This window comes from Prunus persica, chromosome G5, assembly GCF_000346465.2.
Source record: "Prunus persica cultivar Lovell chromosome G5, Prunus_persica_NCBIv2, whole genome shotgun sequence".
NCBI classification, from domain to species: Eukaryota; Viridiplantae; Streptophyta; class Magnoliopsida; order Rosales; family Rosaceae; genus Prunus; species Prunus persica.
Window position 1 is genome coordinate 10,453,884 of NC_034013.1, and position 20,112 is coordinate 10,473,995.

General features: G+C 35.7%; 4 protein-coding genes across 5 annotated transcripts; 3 read left to right on the top strand and 1 right to left on the bottom strand.

Moving 5' to 3' along the window:
* LOC18776878 (elicitor-responsive protein 3) lies at positions 1,056-2,623 on the top strand. The gene is made up of 5 exons (XM_007210768.2): positions 1,056-1,262; positions 1,617-1,682; positions 1,831-1,957; positions 2,076-2,190; positions 2,369-2,623. The coding sequence occupies exons 1-5, from the start codon at positions 1,196-1,198 to the stop codon at positions 2,432-2,434; spliced, it is 441 nt and encodes a 146-aa protein (XP_007210830.2). The 5' UTR covers positions 1,056-1,195; the 3' UTR covers positions 2,435-2,623.
* Positions 4,281-6,371, top strand: LOC18777639 (elicitor-responsive protein 3). The gene is made up of 5 exons (XM_007208835.2): positions 4,281-4,438; positions 4,551-4,616; positions 5,239-5,365; positions 5,697-5,823; positions 6,125-6,371. Exons 1-5 carry the CDS (start codon positions 4,369-4,371, stop codon positions 6,218-6,220), a joined length of 486 nt encoding a protein of 161 aa, XP_007208897.1. The 5' UTR covers positions 4,281-4,368; the 3' UTR covers positions 6,221-6,371.
* Positions 6,494-13,715, bottom strand: LOC18777966 (methyl-CpG-binding domain-containing protein 13). Its single transcript, XM_007209627.2, has 8 exons — positions 13,305-13,715; positions 12,167-12,310; positions 11,986-12,087; positions 10,907-11,077; positions 10,286-10,381; positions 9,915-10,070; positions 8,891-8,954; positions 6,494-8,747 (listed from the first exon to the last, which is right to left on the bottom strand). Exons 1-8 carry the CDS (start codon positions 13,386-13,388, stop codon positions 6,766-6,768), a joined length of 2,799 nt encoding a protein of 932 aa, XP_007209689.2. The 5' UTR covers positions 13,389-13,715; the 3' UTR covers positions 6,494-6,765.
* On the top strand, positions 14,649-17,358 carry LOC18776530 (transcription initiation factor IIE subunit beta). 2 transcript variants are annotated; one of them, XM_007209400.2, is made up of 5 exons: positions 14,649-14,788; positions 15,580-15,819; positions 16,316-16,447; positions 16,579-16,695; positions 16,777-17,358. In XM_007209400.2, exons 2-5 carry the CDS (start codon positions 15,580-15,582, stop codon positions 17,110-17,112), a joined length of 825 nt encoding a protein of 274 aa, XP_007209462.1. In that variant the 5' UTR covers positions 14,649-14,788; the 3' UTR covers positions 17,113-17,358. The 2 variants fall into 2 exon arrangements, with proteins under 2 accessions (XP_007209462.1, XP_007209461.1); XM_007209399.2 differs by having other exon boundaries at positions 14,649-14,778.

The window sequence follows — 20,112 nt, forward strand, 5'->3', positions numbered from 1 at the left end:
AATTGCAGCGAAGTTTTTGATTGTTTAAGTTGAATTTTTTAAGTCCCAATGATGATTGGATTTTAAGAAGAAGTCCATCTGATTTTGAAGCTATATGTTCTTTTGACTTAATTTTAGTAACTTTGATCATGGCTTTTGTCTTTTTGTTGCTTTACAATTTTGTTGAGTTAATTTTTGTTTGGTCAGTTTTCGTTACAAAATGAATTTAAAAATAATAATAACTTTAATATATATATTTTATTTTATTTTGGTTACTCTTCCAAATCTTGCACGTATTAATGTTGAAATGAATTTATTTATTTATTTAAAGGGTGGCTGTTTGTGATTACTATTCTCGTAAGGCATCTTCAACCCAAAAAAAAAAATTCTCGTGAGGCATCAAGATGGATTTTGGAGGACAGTTACATGATGAAGGCAGAGGAATGCTTGAGAAGTGAGAGGGTTTTCTCATTACCTGCATCCATGTAGTGAGAAGAAGCTGGTGGAGACAATGCAATGTTTGTTGTTGGTGGTGCATGGAACTCTGCTGACAGAAAAGAAGCATTATGAATCTGGATCCAGTGCTCGGCTTACAATTGTTAATGTGGAGGAGGAGCTTTCTAGGAAACTTATTGGTACTTGTGCTTAAGGTTGAAACTTGGTCCAGCAGGCTGAAGATGCAATGCATGAATGAAATCAGTAATATCTGGGTACTTGGCATTTGTTGGACTTTTTCTTTGTTAGTTTGAATCAGGGGGAAGATGCAATACATGAATGAAAAAGCTCACTAGCACGTTCTGTTAGACTTGTTTGCACAAAAAGCTCGCAAACAAGAGGACCATCACCCTCAAGTGAGCAAATAATTCCACTTCAATAATCAATGAAAAAGGCGGCCTTTTTTTAAAGATGTATTAAATCAAGACATACTAATTTAAGGCGTGTGACGTCCTGCTCATACCCCGCTAAACAAGGCCTGGTTATCCACCAGCCATGCACTTTGACCTGGTTTTCGTACCTACAATCCTTGCTTTGCCCGAAACCATTGTTGAAGAAGATATATAACCATTAATCTCTGGCATATTATAGCTCGCCAGAAGGAAAGAGATTAACTCAAATCCTTCTTGGTCTCTCTCTCTCTCGGGGGCGCTTGCTTCTCTCTGGACATTTTATACCTTCAGTTGTTTGTCTCTTGGGATCTCTACCTTTCATAGACAAAATGCCTCGCGGAACTCTTGAAGTTAACCTTGTCAATGCCAAGGGTCTTAAAAACACAGAGATTTTTGGTAAATTTCTCCCTCGCTCTCAATTTTGTTTCCCATGTTGTCTCTGTAAATTTTCATGCTAGCTGATAATTAGTTTTCGATCAGACTGTCTCTTGGGTTTACTAATTGTGATGCATCAAATATTCTTCTTCGTGAGAAATTATTATATGTGACGGTAACATTACGTATTATGAGAACATCCTATAATCTTACAAGTTCAAATTTTTTATTCTTTGGACCCTTTTGCTGAAACCATTTGATTTACATTACTTTGTGAAGCTAAACCCATGAAATATATATATATATATATATTTTTTGGGGAAGAAAGAAAGAATATAATGAAATTTCATTTGTTTGATATTAAAATGCATATAGGCAAAATGGACCCTTATGTCGTCATCACCTGTAAAAAACAGCAGAAAAAGAGCACGGTGGCAACAGGTCAGTTTTCTAGTTCGCCTATATTCTTAATATCTAACTATAAAAAAAATAAAAAATAAAAAAAGTTAATATTGTAAAATAGGGTTTAGGCGAATTTACATAAGAACCCAAATTAATATTGAAAATATATAATTTAATGTTTGTGCAGCAATGGGGTCCAATCCAGAATGGAATGAGAGCTTTGTGTTCGGCATCTCTGATGATGTCAATGAACTTCATGTGATGATAATGGACAAGGACAGCGGGAGCAAGGATGACTTTGTGGGAGAATTAACGTAAGTTGAAGCCCCAATCTGCAAAATATTTTCCAGTCAATTAACAAGTTCTGTTAATTTGTCTCATATATAAATATATTTTGACAAAACTATTTTCTGGTTTGATCATCATTTGCAGTATTCCACTGAAAACTCTCTTTGTGGAAGAGAAGCTACCACCAATGAAGTACAATGTCCTAAGGAACAAAAAGTACCATGGGGAGATTAAACTTGGCCTCACCTTCACTCCTGCGGTAGTTTTTCTTTTTCTTTTCCATTAATTACTTTCATTGTTATATTTACGGCCGACACATTTAAACCCGATTGATAATGGACGGAGTGGTACTACAAAATGTTATAAAGATTTCGAATTTCCGAGGTGAGACTTTACATTCTATAACATAATAATAACAAATTGTGCATTGTTCTTAGGTACACAATGATCGGGACTTGGACTTCGTAGGCGGATGGAAGGAGTCCTCCAGCAGCTATGGTTGATGGAACGAGTCGAGTTGCTAGGAGTTTATGTACTTTAAATGCAAGTTTACACTCTTGGCTTAGGAGATTTAAGGGTTCCATTGCTAATAATATGTGATTTGCCATTAAAAAAAGACAGTACATATTCCATTTTTGAGAAGTTCCTTTAGGCTCTTGTGAGGTTGAGCATTGTTATTTCATTTGGCTGAATCAAATAGCCAGCCGACCCAAAGAAAAAAAAAAGACACAAAGACACATAGAAGAAAGATTTCGACAGACATAGATTGGTCCAATTAAGCCTTCCAATTTGTCAAAATAACTAGTCCTTGTGTAATTCTTTGCTAAATGAAGCTGCTAAGAAACATTTGATTAATTTCCTATAATAAAAAAAACATTTGATAAATTTTTTTTTTTCTTGTTTTATCAGTTCAAAACGTACGGTTAGTTTGTAAAAAAATGTTGACCATTTTTTACAATTCAAAGTATATGAGATTGACCTAAAATAGAATTCAATGTCAATTGCATTGGTTGATGGGATTTTAATGAAATATATAAATAATGAAACATAAAGATAAGATTTTAAAAAATCGTCAACGAATCAAACATAAAATAATCTTACGTCGCCCCAAAATTATTCTAGTTCTAGGAGGATCGTATGATATATCCTTAGGCTTAGCTTAAAGACCTTAAACCATTAAAATATTAATGGGGCCTAGGTGTACTCTAACCCTATATGCACTACAGATTCATATAATTTTTTCACTCACAAACATAATTGATGCAATCCAAAATAGAGAAGGAAAGCAACAAATAAAATGCAACCCAAATGGAAACTTGATAATTGCATCAAAACCTCACTTAAATATTAAGGTTTCGAAGTTTAGCTTAAATGATGAGGAAGGTTGACCATGGAAATGGGTTGGATTAGGCTAGGTTGCTTAAACATAATGTAAACATTAAAAAAAAATCATCACTTAAATATTACTCCAATATAGAAATAAATAAATTTATTTTGTGTATTTGGGTCATGGGTTTGATATATTGTTCGGTTTTTATTTTGTGTGTTAATAAAAAAAACTTAATAATTGATTTAGCCAAAATTAACATATATACTAAATGAGGTAACATTAATTTGGGACTGAACAATTTAAGTGCCTAAGACAGTTGCCGCATTGAGGACTCATGGTCGGTTTTGATTCGGAAATTACATGACATGTCGATATTGTATTACGAATTCACACTCTAATTATAACTACATTATATATGTTGAATTTTGTTTCAATGATTGTACATGTCACATGATATAATTTGAATAAATTCCTAACATGTAACACATCGACATGTCACAGATATATTTTCCACCAATGTATTATAGGATCATGTTGGATTTGTGGTACGTGGAATTAATGTGAACCAAGCTTGCAGGATCGAGGGTTCTATCTTATAACCAATGTGAATTCATGTGATGTTTGCATGCATTCAACTAACTCAAAACAAATTATTGATTTCTTCTTAACACCCTATATTCTCATAGCTTCACCCATCCATGATTCGCCCTAAATCCCCACGTAAATAAGCATGCACCTATGGCCTAGATCCGATTTACGCACAGTGTGTATGCAGTTCCTTGTCCTATATCCATGAATTTCGACTTCTTCTTTGTTAACCTTTTTTTTCGACCATCCCCTCAGGACTAGCTCCAGAGGCTTACTTTGACTTGGTTTTCACGGCTACAAATGAACGCATGCTCTTTGTCCAATAATCCCGTGTGTATTTCGGGTTCTTCAGCCCTCATCCGTAGTTATTTCCAGTTATATAATTCATTAAAGAGACAGGTCCAAGAAAAAAAGTGTCACAACTTGATTACACTCACAAAACCTTCTTGCTCATATTCATCAAGACATCACACTCATCTTTTTCCCTCTTGGGATTAATTTGTTCCTTCCTTTCTGAAAATGGCTCCTCGAGGAACCCTTGAAGTTACACTTGTCGGTGCTAAGGATCTTAAAAACATGGATACAATGGGTAATTAAGCATGCATGCAGTTCATGGCTTTTTCATGCATGATGATCGGTTTGCGAGATGATCTTATGAATTAGAATATGTTTCTGACAACATTTAATATGAATACGTGTAGGTATGATGGATCCTTATGTCGTATTCACCTACAAAGATCAGGAGAAAAAGAGCCAGGTGGCAAACGGTCGGGTTTCTAGTCTCCCTGAATTTTTAGTATGATGTTGAGCTTAATGCCATTACATAGCTCTCTTTATTTTAATTACTTTTAAAAAGAAAAAAAGAACCTACAATTCTTTGATGAAGAGTATGAAGGGATCGAATTGTTGGGGATACTCCACAGTGTGGTTCAATGATCTGAATTATTTAGCTTTTAATCCTCATTTAAGAATCATACATGCAAATTAATGCGGTCGTAAGTTCGATTATTTGATTATATCGTCATGATCATTTCATTGTTTGATACGAAATATTGTGTTTGTCTACTTATTGTGTTATAGTTAGATGATCAAAAAAAAAAAAAGAGTTCTTATTTTGTCATTAAATGAGTTCTTATTAAAAAGATAAATGCTTCAAGTCATCTGATCACATTGATGGTTTTTCTCCTACCGAGAAAAACTTTTCGAGAATAGTGAAAATGAATCCCTCATTAGAATGGGATTGTATATAACATATACATATATTTTACGGGGTCATGAGAACAAAATGATTTTGAATTTTTTAAAAAAAGTATAATATGATGAATCATTAATTCACTTGTATTACATACCTGGTGAAATTAATATTAAGAAAAAAAAGTGTTTGTGCAGGTCAAGGGTCTGAACCAGATTGGAATGAAACTTTTCTATTTACAATTGCTGGTGCTGAAGATGAACTCAGATTGAAGTTATATGACGAAGACTCTGGTAGCACTGATGATTCTGTGGGTGAATTAACGTAAGCACTTGTAGCTCCCTCTTATGAAGAAAAAAAAAAAAAAAGATTCAAGCTTTATATACTAACATAATCTTGTGAATTAATTTTTTGTAATAAAATAAATAAGAATTAGCCCTCATTAAGAGAATCACTTAGTAGCACATGAAGGTTTTTATACATGCGCTTATATAATATAATAGCATAGGATTTTCGTTTCAATTTCCTACATGTTTTTTGTGTATTTAAATTATTTTTACTGTGAAATCTTAGAGATTTTCTTTGTGCATATTAATTTTCTTTTTTTCACTCTTATTAGTTTCCTTGAAAAAAATTACTAAAAATGTTCATGCAGAATTCCACTGGATGCAATAGTTACCGACAGCGGGTGCGAAGGGAGAATGCCAGCAACGCCATACGACGTAATGAGGAACGACAAAGTCAGAGGAGAAATTACCATTGGCCTCTTTTTCAATCCTGAGGTATTTGTTCTTCCTCGTCCACTTAATTGATATATATAGTTAATCGTTAATCGGTTAATAAGTTAATATGTATAAATAGAATTAATTTTAACATATTGGTAAGTTAATACGGTTAGCCCTCCTGAATTATATAAATATATAACGAAATTAAGACTATAAGGACATGTTTACTTATTAGAAATGGGGCATTATTAACGAAAATAAATTATCATAATCATGCAAGGCAATTGTACCATGCCTTTTTTTCCGTATATATATATATATTTTCAAATATAATATATGTATTGTCTGTTTTTCTCAGCCTGGCAGTGGAGATCGCGACTATGGCAGTGGAGATCGCGATCGCGACTATGGCAGTGGAGATCGCGACTGTGATGAAGAAGAAGAAGACGAGTGAAATGGTGGAAGGAAACAGTCCACATGCGACTGATTGTCTGAAGAATAATAGTTTTGCTCGATACCAGTACCATATATGATTTTTTTTTTTTTTCTTTCTTTTTTCCTTTTGTTGTTCTTGAAGAATAATACCAACTTGGAGATATCAGTGTTCCATTGCTAATACTTTGTGATAATAAACTTTCATTTGTTTTTTTAACCAATAATTTTCTTTCTGATAAGCACAAAATGGGGTGCCTAAATCCATTTAAATGATCAGAAACTCAACTGAAAATTTTCATTAACAGCACTATGACGCATTTTATCTGTCGGTAAGAACTACAACAGTTTTGACTTGCAAAGACTCCCTTGGGAGTTTAAATATTTCTCTTGGCTAGTCAATACATACGGGAAAAAGGTAAAGGTAAATATCCACTTACAAAATAAAAGTTATATTCAGATGGAATTCTTTGCTACAACACAGGAGACATGCAGCTACAAGGTTTCAAAATGTATAACCAGCTGGCTGAAACCTGTGTACCATTACAGATAGGAATTACCTTTCTTCTAGGACTTTACCTTTCCACGATAATCCTTACTGTCTCCTAAGCAAGGTTTCTGCGAATCAACCCCGCCGCAATTCGACAAGCTCACGTTTCCTGCAGGTAGGAATGGAGAATTCATCGATAACTGTTGGCCTGAACCGGCCCCACTGCAATTTGACAAGCTCACATTTCCTGCAGGCAGGAATGAAGGATTCATGGATAACTGATGGCTTGAAGCAACCCCGTTGCAATTTGACATGCTCACATTCCCTGAAGGCAGGAATGAAGGATTCATGGATAACTGTTGGCTTGAAGCAACCCCGTTGCAATTTGACATGCTCACATTTCCTGAAGGCAGGAATGAAGGATTCATGGATAACTGTTGGCTTGAAGCAACCCCATTGCAATTTGACATGCCCACATTTCCTGAAGGCAGGAACGAAGAATTCATTGGTAACTGTTGGCCTGAAATAGATTGTTCTGGTGCGTCAAACTGAGGTAATATATCACTTTGAAAAAAGCTGGGTGAGCCAAAATCTGGTAGTGCCAAGCTATCTCTGTGGTTGTGAGAGGTTTCAATTTTTTCTTGGAAATAACCCTGAAACAAATCATCCTCTATTGGTATTGCACCTGTAAGAGTCTTGAATGCAAAATCTAGGCATGGGTCAGACCAAGAATCCATGAAAGGGAAAGAGAATTGTGCCTCTGGATTCTCAATAGCTGCCTTCTCAGTTTCAAACTTCTGTGATTTCTCTTGAGGAATAGCTTGGTCTTCAAGAAAATTCTCGCTCTTGTTTGATGACTGCTCTGGTATTGAAGTGTCTATAGTAGTAGTACAAGGATAATTTGCAAATTTCGTCTCTGGCCCAGCTTCAGGCAGCTGAGATGCTTCATCTGCTGAATTGACAGCTTGGATGGCTTTACTTTTACTGGACCTTCCAGTTGCATTTCGAAGAGCTCGTTCACTGGACATAGAATTGGGCAGCAGCTCAGGTTCAACCCCAGCAAGCCGTTTTGAAGATCGATGAGGCAACTTAATTTCTTTATTTTTCTTGGATTTGTTAACCCTTGTATTTCTGCTGCAGCTCTTTTCCATCTCACTTTCAAGTGAGTTCTCTTTCTGCAGCACATCAGCTGCAGGTTTCAGAATAGGCTCATTATCCACAGTATCAGCTATTGGCAATTCCCCCGTAAGCGTTTTGAATGCAAATTCTAGGCATGGGTCTGAGCCGAACAGAAGGGAGAACTCTGGTTCTGGCTTCTCAGAATCCATTCTCTCACTTTCCAGCTTTTGTTGTTGCTCTTTAGGAACCATTTGGTCATCAAGTGGCATCCTGCCCTTATTCAATGCCTCCTCATGTGATGTAGATTTTATGTCAGTTGACGTATGATGTGCAACCACTACTTCTGATGCAGCCCCAACCTGCTGATCTGCATCTGAAGCCAAAACTGCATCTTGACTGCCATCACTTTTACTACACTTTCTTACAACTTGAAGAGCTTGTTCACTGGAAACCGAGTTAGCTACCTGCTCTGGTTCAAGCCCAGCAAGTCGTTTTGAAGACCGACGAGGCAGGTTAAGCTTTTCCTTGCTTTTTGATTTCCTCGAGCCTGTTTGGGTTGTTCTGACATTGCCTTTTTCCATCACAATCTTAAGTGAATTATTCTCATTCAGGGTGTCAGCAGCAGGAGTCAAAACAGGCTCATTTCCAGCCAAAATTATTTTCCCTGGATCTGTCGCAGAATGTTCAACTTTGAGCAATGACCTTTTGCCTTCATGTATGTCAGCAACTTCAGGTTTTGGCTGTGATGACCTGATTGGAGGACAATCTTCCATAGTTCTGGGACATTCTTCAACTATATCCTCTGGTAAATGCTTCTCCTGGACAACATCAGCTGTCAAAGCAACAGCAACTCCACTTTCAGTGGGTACCCTCTTGTCTTGCAAGTTGGAGCTTTCAGTTTCTGGTAGTTCTAAGCCGCTAATTTCAGAACTACCTTTATCTGCAGTGGAAGTTCAACAATGGGAACAATGCAGTTAGATAGATACCAGGGGATTTCATTTCCCTTTATAACTTGGACCAAATCTAATATACGTTCTCAAGTTGGAGAATTATTCATCATGATGTCATCTATTGACCTCTCACCTTCATAATGCTGTTGCCTGGTGACAGGGTGCTTAAATTTTTGCCTTTTGGTTGCAGATGATGGCTAAAATAACAGCAAACGAAGAATGATCAAAATAACGAATTCATCCTTTAAATACCAAGTTCACATATATAATAAAAAACGGATAAAATCATAAAAATTGGCTGCTAAGAAGCCTACCATCCATCCGGTCATAGTTATAAACTTATAATGGGGTATCAGTTTTGACTTGAAGTTCCTTGGTTTCATATTTGTATTCATGAAAGATAAATTACTGAATACCTTTTAACCCTTTTAGAGATGGGAAACAGAAGAGGAAAAAAAAGGGTGAAAGGTAATCCATCAGCTTTATTTACAGATGGGGAAATTCTACCATTTGTAAAATGGGGAGTACTAAAAACATCGAAGAATGTTTACAGAAAAAACATTGAAGAATGCAAGCCAAAGCACAAACTATGTTCTGAGAAAAATAAAGAAAAACAATAACAACATTGAAAATGGAAACCCCACAATGCAAGAAAGTTGTCACTGCTACATAAGTGCAAGAGTTGTAATTCTTTCTGGGACTGACAGATGCAATTTGTTTATGAATTCAGCACCACCATGCTATGCAACTAAAAAGTATCAGAGCAATACATAGAACACATTAGTTAGCCCAAATTTCACCAAGTCCTCTCTGCTTTAGTTTGGAACATATTTCAGTCAAGTTTTCAAAGTGTTTCAAAATAGAGTGAAATAAAGAATATCACTTGAAACTTCATTATGTTTTTTCCCATGCTAATTATACACCACAGCTTATGTGGCATGGTCAATTGTCATTCAAGTAACCATGGGTTAAAATACTAAATTTTTTAAGGGATACGCCAATACTTATTCTGAATTTCTACATGGTACGATTTCCAAACTGAGATCATCAAGAAAACCATTAAAGAAAAATTGTTGGTAATTGTACTAAAAAACAATCATATACAAACCCAAGAGAGCATTGATGACGAAAAATAAGAAGTATGAACTTGCACTTACTGTAATTTCGTGACTTTCATCATTAATCAATGTCAGCTCATTGGTGCACTTATTCTTGGGTTTAAAAGCATGTCTGCTTATCTCTCCAGTCTCTAAATAATGCATAACAGCATTTTTGGAGCGGAATACATATCCACTGACTGGATCTGTGTAATACTGTAAAAAGGTGGGAGCCACTAAAAATCAACATAAAATCTTTAAGTACAGAACTTATTGGAATAAACGACAATTAGTTGGAATTATTCCTAAAGCAGGGCTGTTTATGGAAGGCACGCATACACGTGCATGTGTGGAGAGAGATAGAGAGAGCCCGGGGTTGGGAGCATAACTGACATAAACTGGAATAAGTATCGGAGAAACTGATTTTATACCGGGTCTCTTCTAAGTCGATTTGCAACCCTTTTAACTTTGATCTCTTTTGTCCACCCTGATGGTAAATCCTCCACATTATGCTTCTCAACATCAACCTAAATTATGCATCAACAATTAGCATCAGGCCTGATTAAACATGTGTAATAACATGAAATCCCTAAACAGAAAATGCAATCATTCTGCAGCTTCAGTATGTCATGCAATAAAAACTTGTAGTGGTTCCATGAAGCTCACTTGCTATGCTTTGTTTTCTATGAGGGAGTTTAAAAAACCAATTTTCATCTTAAAGTTCCTACCCTTTAAAGAAATGAAACATGATTCTAGGAAAAAGGTCGAAAATGGTAAACTTTGACCCTTTAGAACATTACATCACAAAAGGTGCTAAGTGTTCTCTACTAGATTGTAGTTAGATTATGATTTCTTCTGGATTCAAGATTTCAGTTCATGAATCGCATAGTTTCTCTAAATGAGAAAATATTTTAAAGCATGAATCGCATAGTAAAACATTTTGATGCACCTACGGCTGAAGATTTTGTTTCGAAGCATTTTTAGTATCCTTGTCCCCATCCAAACAATTAACAAAAAGGAATTAAAGCACGAGAATATCAAAGGGAACAAACTTTGTTTGCACTCTGCAAGGGCGCAACAGTCTTCTTTTTTATCATGCATCTCTTGTGGTTTACAGTTTTGAGATTTCTGGACTTGCAGCTCTTGCGCTTTACAGTTTTGAGATACCGAAACACCTCTGGCTTGGAATAGAAACTACATTCTGTTGAGGGATCAATGTAACACTGCAATCGGAATACAATTATATAAGAAATAAAGAGAAATGTGTATTGCTGGAGTCAACACATACTGAGAAAGATCTCTGAAAGTTTCTTCACAATCCATTATCAACATCAACAGTAAAGTTAAAGGAGTAATTCTGTAACATCAGATAGACCCGTTCATTTCCTTCTTGATATGAAAGACAAGAAAGTAGTTACAGTTATGGTTGAAGAAAGAAGATATTACACTTTATTGTTGGAATAATTATGCCAGACATGGCTAAGAAACAAACAATTGCTAGAATTCTATCGTACTAAAATCTTGGCTAAGGATTTAATGAACTGTTCCCACTAAAGACAAGAGTCGCACCATACCCGACCAAGTTCAGTAATAAATCTTAGATGAAAAATCAATTTCAAAAGGGTTAAACACCTAGAATCCTTTCAAAACCACTTAAACTGTCTTCTTAAACTTATTTCTAACCTATGCCATGAAAGGGAATAAATCACTACTTGGTTAAAGTAAAAGTTTATCATCTTATATCAAATATAATGTTACCCATATATTGATTAAAGAAACTATAGCATTGTTATATGGCCAACCATGCCAGCATACTCTATGGGAAAATTTAGGACGGTACATATTTGATATATATTTTCCAATTAAATTGCAATGATAATTAATGCAGTCGTAAATATTGAGCGATGACATATCGCAGATGCATGTCAAGGTGCCAGGCCAACCATGCATTTCGGAATACGAGCTAAATCTCAATTATTAACAACCAAGGAGTTCCTTGTAAAATTAAAAAGGAGGCAACCACTAGTAATGACTTTATAACAAAAGGGAAAAAAAAGGTGACGAGTATAAATTCAAAAGATGACAACAGAAATATACCAAAACTATTATTCAAAAAGCACACAAAGGATACCTTGTATTCTTTTCCAACATGCACACCAGTCTTTCGCGTTCTCACCTCCACTTTCCAACCCTTGGGTAACCATTCAGGATATTCCGTTGTGTTCACTACAAGCTGTCGATAACAAACAAGACCCAATAAATAGAAGAATCTAGAAAATGGTTTCGATGAAGCCCAAAAATAAAAGACTCACTTGAGAAGGAATTTTTTCTGAGTGGTGTTGGTTGTGCAGAGTAGTTGGCTGAGGATTTCCACCGTTGGTGCTTGCCATTTTGATATGGCGCATAACATCATCCTTAGAAAAGAAGTTCTTCCCAGTTTCCAAATTGGTATAAAACTGCAAATGCGAACGTGATTATGAGCTTAGTGATAGCACCATGACAGGATATTTTGATTCTAAACTTTCTGTATTAGTTCACTAATATATTTCCTGTTTTAATACACATCGACAGTAATTATTTATTCTGTTTCCAAGTTGACATACTTTTCTAACTGTATTGCTCAATTAGGTCACTGGAAAGGAAAAGGAAAAGGTTAAAAATTGTTCCTCGAACATAGTGATAAGATTTCCAATTTGGTTCAGATTCCAACATTTCTCTCAGAACAGTCATTTTGCACCTGCTTCCAGTTCAAGAATTATGTCACACATCAACAGAGGAAATCATAAAAGTGAGTTTAGTGAGTCACAACTCATGCTCACATCTAAACCAACTCTATACTGTCATTTATGTGCAACAATATCAGTCAACAACACCTCATGCACCACCTACTGTCTAAATCTTATTATTAAACTTATGCAGAGAGAAAGACATACAGATTCCAAAATCACTAATACAACAAAAGCTTCCTTTACGAACTAGATTATTGTCGTGAAGCCAATAAACTCCTAAAACAGAGCATTTTAAGTCAATTTCACTTATTCCAAAACAGAAACCTTCTGAAACTCCTCAAAATGCAAAATTTATTAACTACAAACCAATGCAATCATGCAACAACACCAGCATGCAACCCCTTTTCATCAACCAGGCCCACATTTCACACACACACAGAAACACTCACATATCACCAGCATCATCAAGGGCAAGTGAATCTAACATGCAACTAGAATATAAGACTTGCATGAAGCTAATCAGAGCACAATGGGCCAAATTAACACAACCTAAACCACAAGCACTCCCATCATGGTGGCTCAGTCAGCAGTCAGTTACTCAACAACAACCACAAGCTAACACAACTGAACCAATTGAAAAACTAAATAACCCAAAACCAAGATTGAGTGCTAGTAAACGAAACCCTAGAAGGCAGAAGCACGAAAGAGAAGAAAATGTTACCTCAATTTTGCGACCGGTCTTCTGCACTCTAAATTGGACTGCCCAGCCGGCGGGGAGCCAGTCCGGCGAGCTCTTGGCGACCATTTGGCTGGAATATGAAGCTTCCGGTGAGGAATCGCCGGAATCTTAGAGGTGTTCGGCGATCAAAGTTTGTACCTTTGAGGCTCTCTGTGTTGTGTTTGGTTTGTCTCGCCTTTGCTTTCTCTCTCTAACAAGTAAACGGACGTGAAAGGTAAATGAGGAGTAATACATATATTAGTGCTTGTGGATTGGACCGGAGTCAATCTGGGCACACGTGTTCGTGAACCATAAATCTCTCGCTTTCTCTCGCTCCAGTCTTTGGGTTGGTCCAAGCTTAGCATGCTAGATTAGGACGATACATTCGAGTTTCCAAAATACAATACTGTTTGTCCAAGACGAGCCATCGCTTTTATGACTCGTACACTTTTAGTAGCGGTAATAAAACCCAAAAAATAAAAATAAAATAACATCCATGGGTTGGTTTTGGATTTGCAGTCTTGGATGATGTGGTGCTCTGTGTGTTCGACTTTGGGGGTGCTGCAAAAAGGCTAGAGAAAGGTTCGAGTCCCACTCACTCCACAAAAATATCATAGTTGTTAATGAAGTTTGATTGGTTGGATTTTCACAAAAAAAAATAAAAATAAAAGGAAGTTTGATTGGTTGGATGACTGCGGGATGAATTGTAACATTAGCCGATACCTGCTTTAGTTTAATCGTTGCACGAGTTGTGAAGACTGTTTGTGTGATGAAGGTTTGCCTTGTGTTTCCGTAGGTGTACACAAATTCGAAGTTGCTGGAGGGTGCAAAGTAGGAGGGGAGAATTTATCCTCTATAGCAAAAATAGAAACCCTCCCATAAAGGGGGAAAACATTAGTTGCATGTAAAGGCACGTATAAAAATAAGAATATAAGAGGACTGTAGCTCAAGTAATTAAGAGTAATTATCATTAGATATAAAATCTTGTGTTCGATTCCTTTCTAACTTATATCATTTATAGAAAAACTATATGGTAACGGTATGTGTGTGTACAGAAGAAACATATACTTTTAAGCTTGTTATTTTCTGGATAAGATTTCATTAAAATGAATTAAATTTTATTGCTCGAAAAAAATGAATTAAATTTTAATTAAATTAGTTTATTATTCAGACAAATTAGATTGAATTTCGAACACCCATATTTGGGCTAGCAAGTTGTAAATGCATGCTAGGCCCATTATCAAATTTTAACCCAGTTCAGTGGGCCCACTATATATATAAATATATTTTTTCTTTTTTTCTTTTTCCGGTGCCTTATTGTTTTACTATTTAAACAAAGTGGTGGGTAATTGCGGGGGCTTTTATTCTCTCACGCCCAACAAACAACAAACGAACGAACGAACGCTACTCTCTCAGCCTCTGATCGTCGATCTTCGACTCTCTCTCTCTTATCGCAGCCAAGAGCAACGCCATCGCGGTAAACGAGAGTATGAAATTTCCATTTGTTTAATTTCTCATGAATCACGTACTGGGAATTGTGCATAATCCAAGAAATTTCAATTGGATTAGGTCTGCGTATGTTCATGGACACGGGAGAATTTTCTGACAAACTAGGTGTAGAATTGTAGCAACTTTTTATCTACTTGGAGCTTAATCGCCCTCTAGATTTGAGCGGGGATGAAAGATTGGAAGTTTCTGATAAAAGCATGTTTACTAGCTTAAACTGATTAAATAAAGAGTTCCCAATTTGAAATCTTGTAGGAACTTGATTTTGCAGCAGTTGTTTATTTGTTTTTCCATATTGGTTGATAGATATGATGAATTCTAAGTAGACGTTGTGATGCGGACATCCATGACAAACCTTTTAAGGTTTATCAACGAAGGGGGAACGATCAACCAGTCCAACATTATCGTTATGGTTGGGTTGGAATTTTAGTTTTCCAGATTTCACTAGTATTTATTTTCCAAGTTTCAGTAGGATTTCTAGTTCCCTAATTTATCTAGGTTAGAATTTCTGTTTTAGCAAGGGATTTTTATCCTATTGTCTCTAGGTTTTGGTTTGCCATAAATACCCCTCCCATGTAATACATTATGCAAAGTTGAGTTATTGATTAAAGTTTAGAGATTGGAGAGTTCTGGGCCAAGGTCTGGTGTGAAGCCACATGAGTGATTCCAGACCTATTTTATTGTTCTATTTTCTGTTTTCCTTTGTTTCACTTCGTCTAATCTACATAAAGCTATAATTCACCCATATCCTACATCACATTGTTAATTGCAGATGTCACTAAAAGAAAGCTTAGAAAGATTTAAGAAGCAGCAAGAGAAGTGCCAGACAACCCTTTCCAGCATTGCCTCTACCAAGGCTGCGGCAGCTCCGAGACCCGCTCCTGCAGCAGCTAGGGCTCCTCCTCCAGCTGTCAAATTTTCAAATGATACAGAGAGACTCCAACACATTAATAGCATCCGGAAAGGCCCTGTTGGAGCTCAGATCAAGCGTGTTATAGACCTGCTGTTGGAGGTTCAAACTAAACCCACATTTCCCATTCTTTCCTTAATGTAAATGATTATTATATTGTTTTATCAGTCACAATGGTTCATAATTAAGTGGTGTGTGCACTTTAAAGCCTGAAAGGAAATGACTTTGAGGTTCCCATAGTTGTAAACTTGTGTTTGTTTTGTGTTGGAGATATACACAGCAAGGAAAATTGTAGATGTATTTTTATATACAGATGCAAGTTGTGTTCATATTTTTATAATGATGTTGAACTCTTAGGTGAATATATACTATCCCACTTTAATAGTTTGGAACCAGTTTTGTGGTTAAAGATTTTAGATTCGTGACGGGTTCAATTGGAGTAATTAGAAAGGGGCTAAAATTGGTAGCAAATCTGGAATTGAGTTGGAGTAGTTTTGTGCTCTCCTTTTAATATCTTTTACTCTTCCCTCCCTTCCCCTGCTAACTTTGCTAGGACCATCTAGTGACTATGAATCTCTGTGTTTACATATTTTTGCAGACAAGGCAAGCCTTTACGCCAGAGCAAATTAATGAAGCATGTTATGTTGATGCGAATGCTAACAAAGCTGTCTTTGACAGTCTGAGGAATAACCCAAAAGTTTATTATGATGGGAGGCGCTTCTCTTATAAGGTAACTTTGGATTGTATCTACCTGCATGCTACAGTAGACTAGCATGTGTTTTATCAATTGAAGTATTGATAGCTTTTTTGTTTATCACATCCATGAAGGATGTATTTTTACTTGTATTTTTTTATATGTAGTCCAAGCATAATGTCACGGATAAAAACCAGCTTCGTTCTTTAATACGGAAATATCCAGAGGGCATAGCTGTCATTGATCTCAAGGATGCATACCCGAATGTGATGGACGATTTGCAGGTAAATGATTATTAACTGAATAAATTTCTGAATTACTATGTCTCTTACAATAAAATATTAATAAGGAAAATTATTTTTTAGGCTTTGAAAGCTGCAGGTGACATCTGGCTGCTTTCAAACTTTGATTCACAAGAGGACATAGCATATCCAAATGACCCCAGGTTGCCTGCGATGAATGTTGATGATGAGCTAAAGGTGCTCTTTAGGTCGATTGAATTACCTCGTGATATGATTGACATTGAGAAAGAACTCCAAAAGAATGGGATGAAGCCGGCAACGGATACTGCAAAGAGGAGGGCCTTGGCTCAGAGTCAAGGCATTCCTAACAAAGCCAAACCCAAGAAGAAGAAGCACGAGATTAGCAAGAGGACAAAGCTTACAAACGCCCATCTTCCAGAGCTATTTTCCAGACCCTAAAAAGTTAGGTGAAGCTGTTATGCGAAAGGTCTGCAAGATGTTATGGATGTAAGCAGATTGTACAAAACATATTGGAAGACGTATAAGATAGCCCGAAAATGTACTTGAAATATCCCCTATGTTTTTAGCTCCAAAATGCCAGTTTGAGGATTGAATTTGTTCTTATCAAATGCTATGATTTAGGAACCTGAAATTTCTACTCCTACGTTTCAGTTAGTTTATACATTTCAGCATTCAATTTCATGCAAGCCACACAACCAAAAGACTGGAATGCTTTATTATTTTGTTGAGATATGATATATGATGACATTCAATAGAAAAATGTCCATTAGACAAGCTTCCTAAACAAACTCAGCCATCTTCATCAGCTTCCACTAATCAAAGCTGAAGAGCTGACGAGCTATATCTTGTAACAAAAATTAAAGTTGGAAGTTTTATGGCACATTACTAGTTTGGTCTAGCTGCCCTTAATCTCCACTAAAAAAGAAGGTGGAAGTTTTAAGAGGCATCGGCCATACCTTAACTCAGCACATTTTTATTTCTATTTAATTTATATTCTTTATGATTCTTTTTTTCAATTTTTATGATTGTTAAGTCCAATATCACACTGAACTTATGTTAGGAAAATGTGAATTCGTATTTACACAAGAGGGTATTTTGGTAAATGTGGATAGCTAAGCGCCAATTTAAAACCCACAAATTAAAAGTCTGGTTTTTTTCCTTGTCCACCCATTTTATATATAAAATAAAATAAAAGGTGCACACAGGCACAGCAAACAGAAAGGAGTTTTGCTTAGGCATTTCAACTTGAAGACGCAATTTATGCTTTTACTACGCTTTCTTTTGATTATGAAGAGTTGGAAATACCACAATTGAAGAAGTAAATTATGCGAATAATGTCCTTATCAAGGAACATTATTAAATTGAGTGACGACTTGAATTTGCAATCTATTGCGTACCAGCCAGGCACAATCAAAATGACTGTTGTAGAATACGTTATTCACCATCGGAGAAGTACGTAAATCACATTATACTAGAGTTGCTAATTTTTGGACAGCTGAAGTTACAATTGATGATCCTTCTAGTCCGGAAGTTCTGGAGCTTAGAAAATGTCTAAGGTTGCTTTGTTCATCAGAAAAAAAAAAAAAAAAAAGGAAAAGACCTTTATAGACGTACGTATTCAGGCCTAACACAAGCTATCTGCCGCAACAAAAGGAAATAGTCTACAAAAACAAGCTTTATTTACAGCATGTCCACATTTATAGTTCAGACATTATTACACTCACAAAATGCACATTAACACATTTATAGATCAATGCACCCTACAGATGATCCAACCAGCCCTTTTACTTGTCCTGGTAGGACTAATTACAAGGTTGTGCTCAGCCCTTTAAATACTATATAGGTTGTGTAGGAAGATTGTACAAATACGGATCATTAGTAAGTTTTGGGCATTACAAGAGTTCGACTTTCACTATCCTCTTTTTAAATAAAGAAAATATTTCAAATTCAGAAATTTAATTAGTTGGTTGGAACAGTATATTTGGAACAAAATAAATACATTTTTGTGTGTGTCAAAGTTAGGAACGGGGAGGGGAGAAGCTCACATACGGAGATACTATGGGGGTTTGAATCCAGGACCTCTTGGAAGCACATCAAAGACCTGGGTCAATTCAACAAACATTTTATTTCAGATGATTGATTATGTCAAATTAAAAATATTACATTAAGTATATATATATATATATTATACACCAATGCAACTCGCTAAAATGTTAGCAAAGAAATGTTAATTAATGTATATGTTGACTGAAAATAATTTCTTGAAGTACCTTTCTTTGCTTCTATGTCTCTCAATATCATCCAAACTCATGTTCAATAACTTTCACATGGTCCTTGAGTTTGGTCTTTGAGAATCTCACATGAGAGAAAAGAGAGCAAACATGAACTAAGAACGACCTCCCAGAAGAACATACGCCTGGAAGAAATTCTGGCAAGTCATCCTCGGATATCTACTCTCCTATCTCTTCATGCAAGACACCATTTCACTGCCCCATTTCATTACTTTCAAGCAATCCAATTTAAATAGACAAGCTTCCTTAACGAATTCAGCCTCCTTCATCAGCTTCCGCTAATCAAAGCCGAAGAGTTGACGAGCTACATCTTGTAACAAAAAAGTTGGAAGTTTTAAGAGGCATCAGTTGTACCTTCACTCAACACATTTTTATTTTTATTTAATTTGTCTTCTTTATGATTTTTTTTCATTTTATTTTTATGATTGTTAAGTCCAATATCACACAACTTATTTTAAGCAAATGTGAATTTGTATTTTGGTAAATGTGGATAACTAAACGCCAATTAAAACCCACAATTTAAAAGTTCGGTTTTTTTTCCTTGTCCAGCCATTTTATACTGGAGGAGATCGCTCCCCTTATTTTGATTGATAAGTACTAAGAACCCCCAACTATGTCTCTTTTGTCCCAAGCACGGTCTCGGGATTAAAAATGACTGAGCTAACTTTCATGCCAATTTTTTCAACCAAAAAGTTTTTATTGAAATTTCGATAGAGTATATTTTGTTTTTATGATACTTTCCTAATTGTATATAACAAGCATATCAACCAATGAATTAGGTACTAATAACTTAATAACACAAATTTCATTATATATATATATATATATCTATATATTGCTCCAGACCTTGGAAAATTTCTATGATTTTGGAGAATATTCATATGCTGAACCGATATTGTGAGATCATTCATTATCAGCATATTTCCAGATAGGCATGTCCCAGACATAAGAAATATATTAAAAATCATAAAAATACATCATGAACTCATTATGACATTCTATTCCCCCAAAAGCTCTAAAAAGCTTATTTTGACTTAGAAAAATTAAAAGTGACAACAAAAACCCAAAGAACAAATAAAAACCTAAACCATATAAGGACACTTCAAATTTGTTTCTATCAATATAAGGACCAGCTACAAAGAACAAA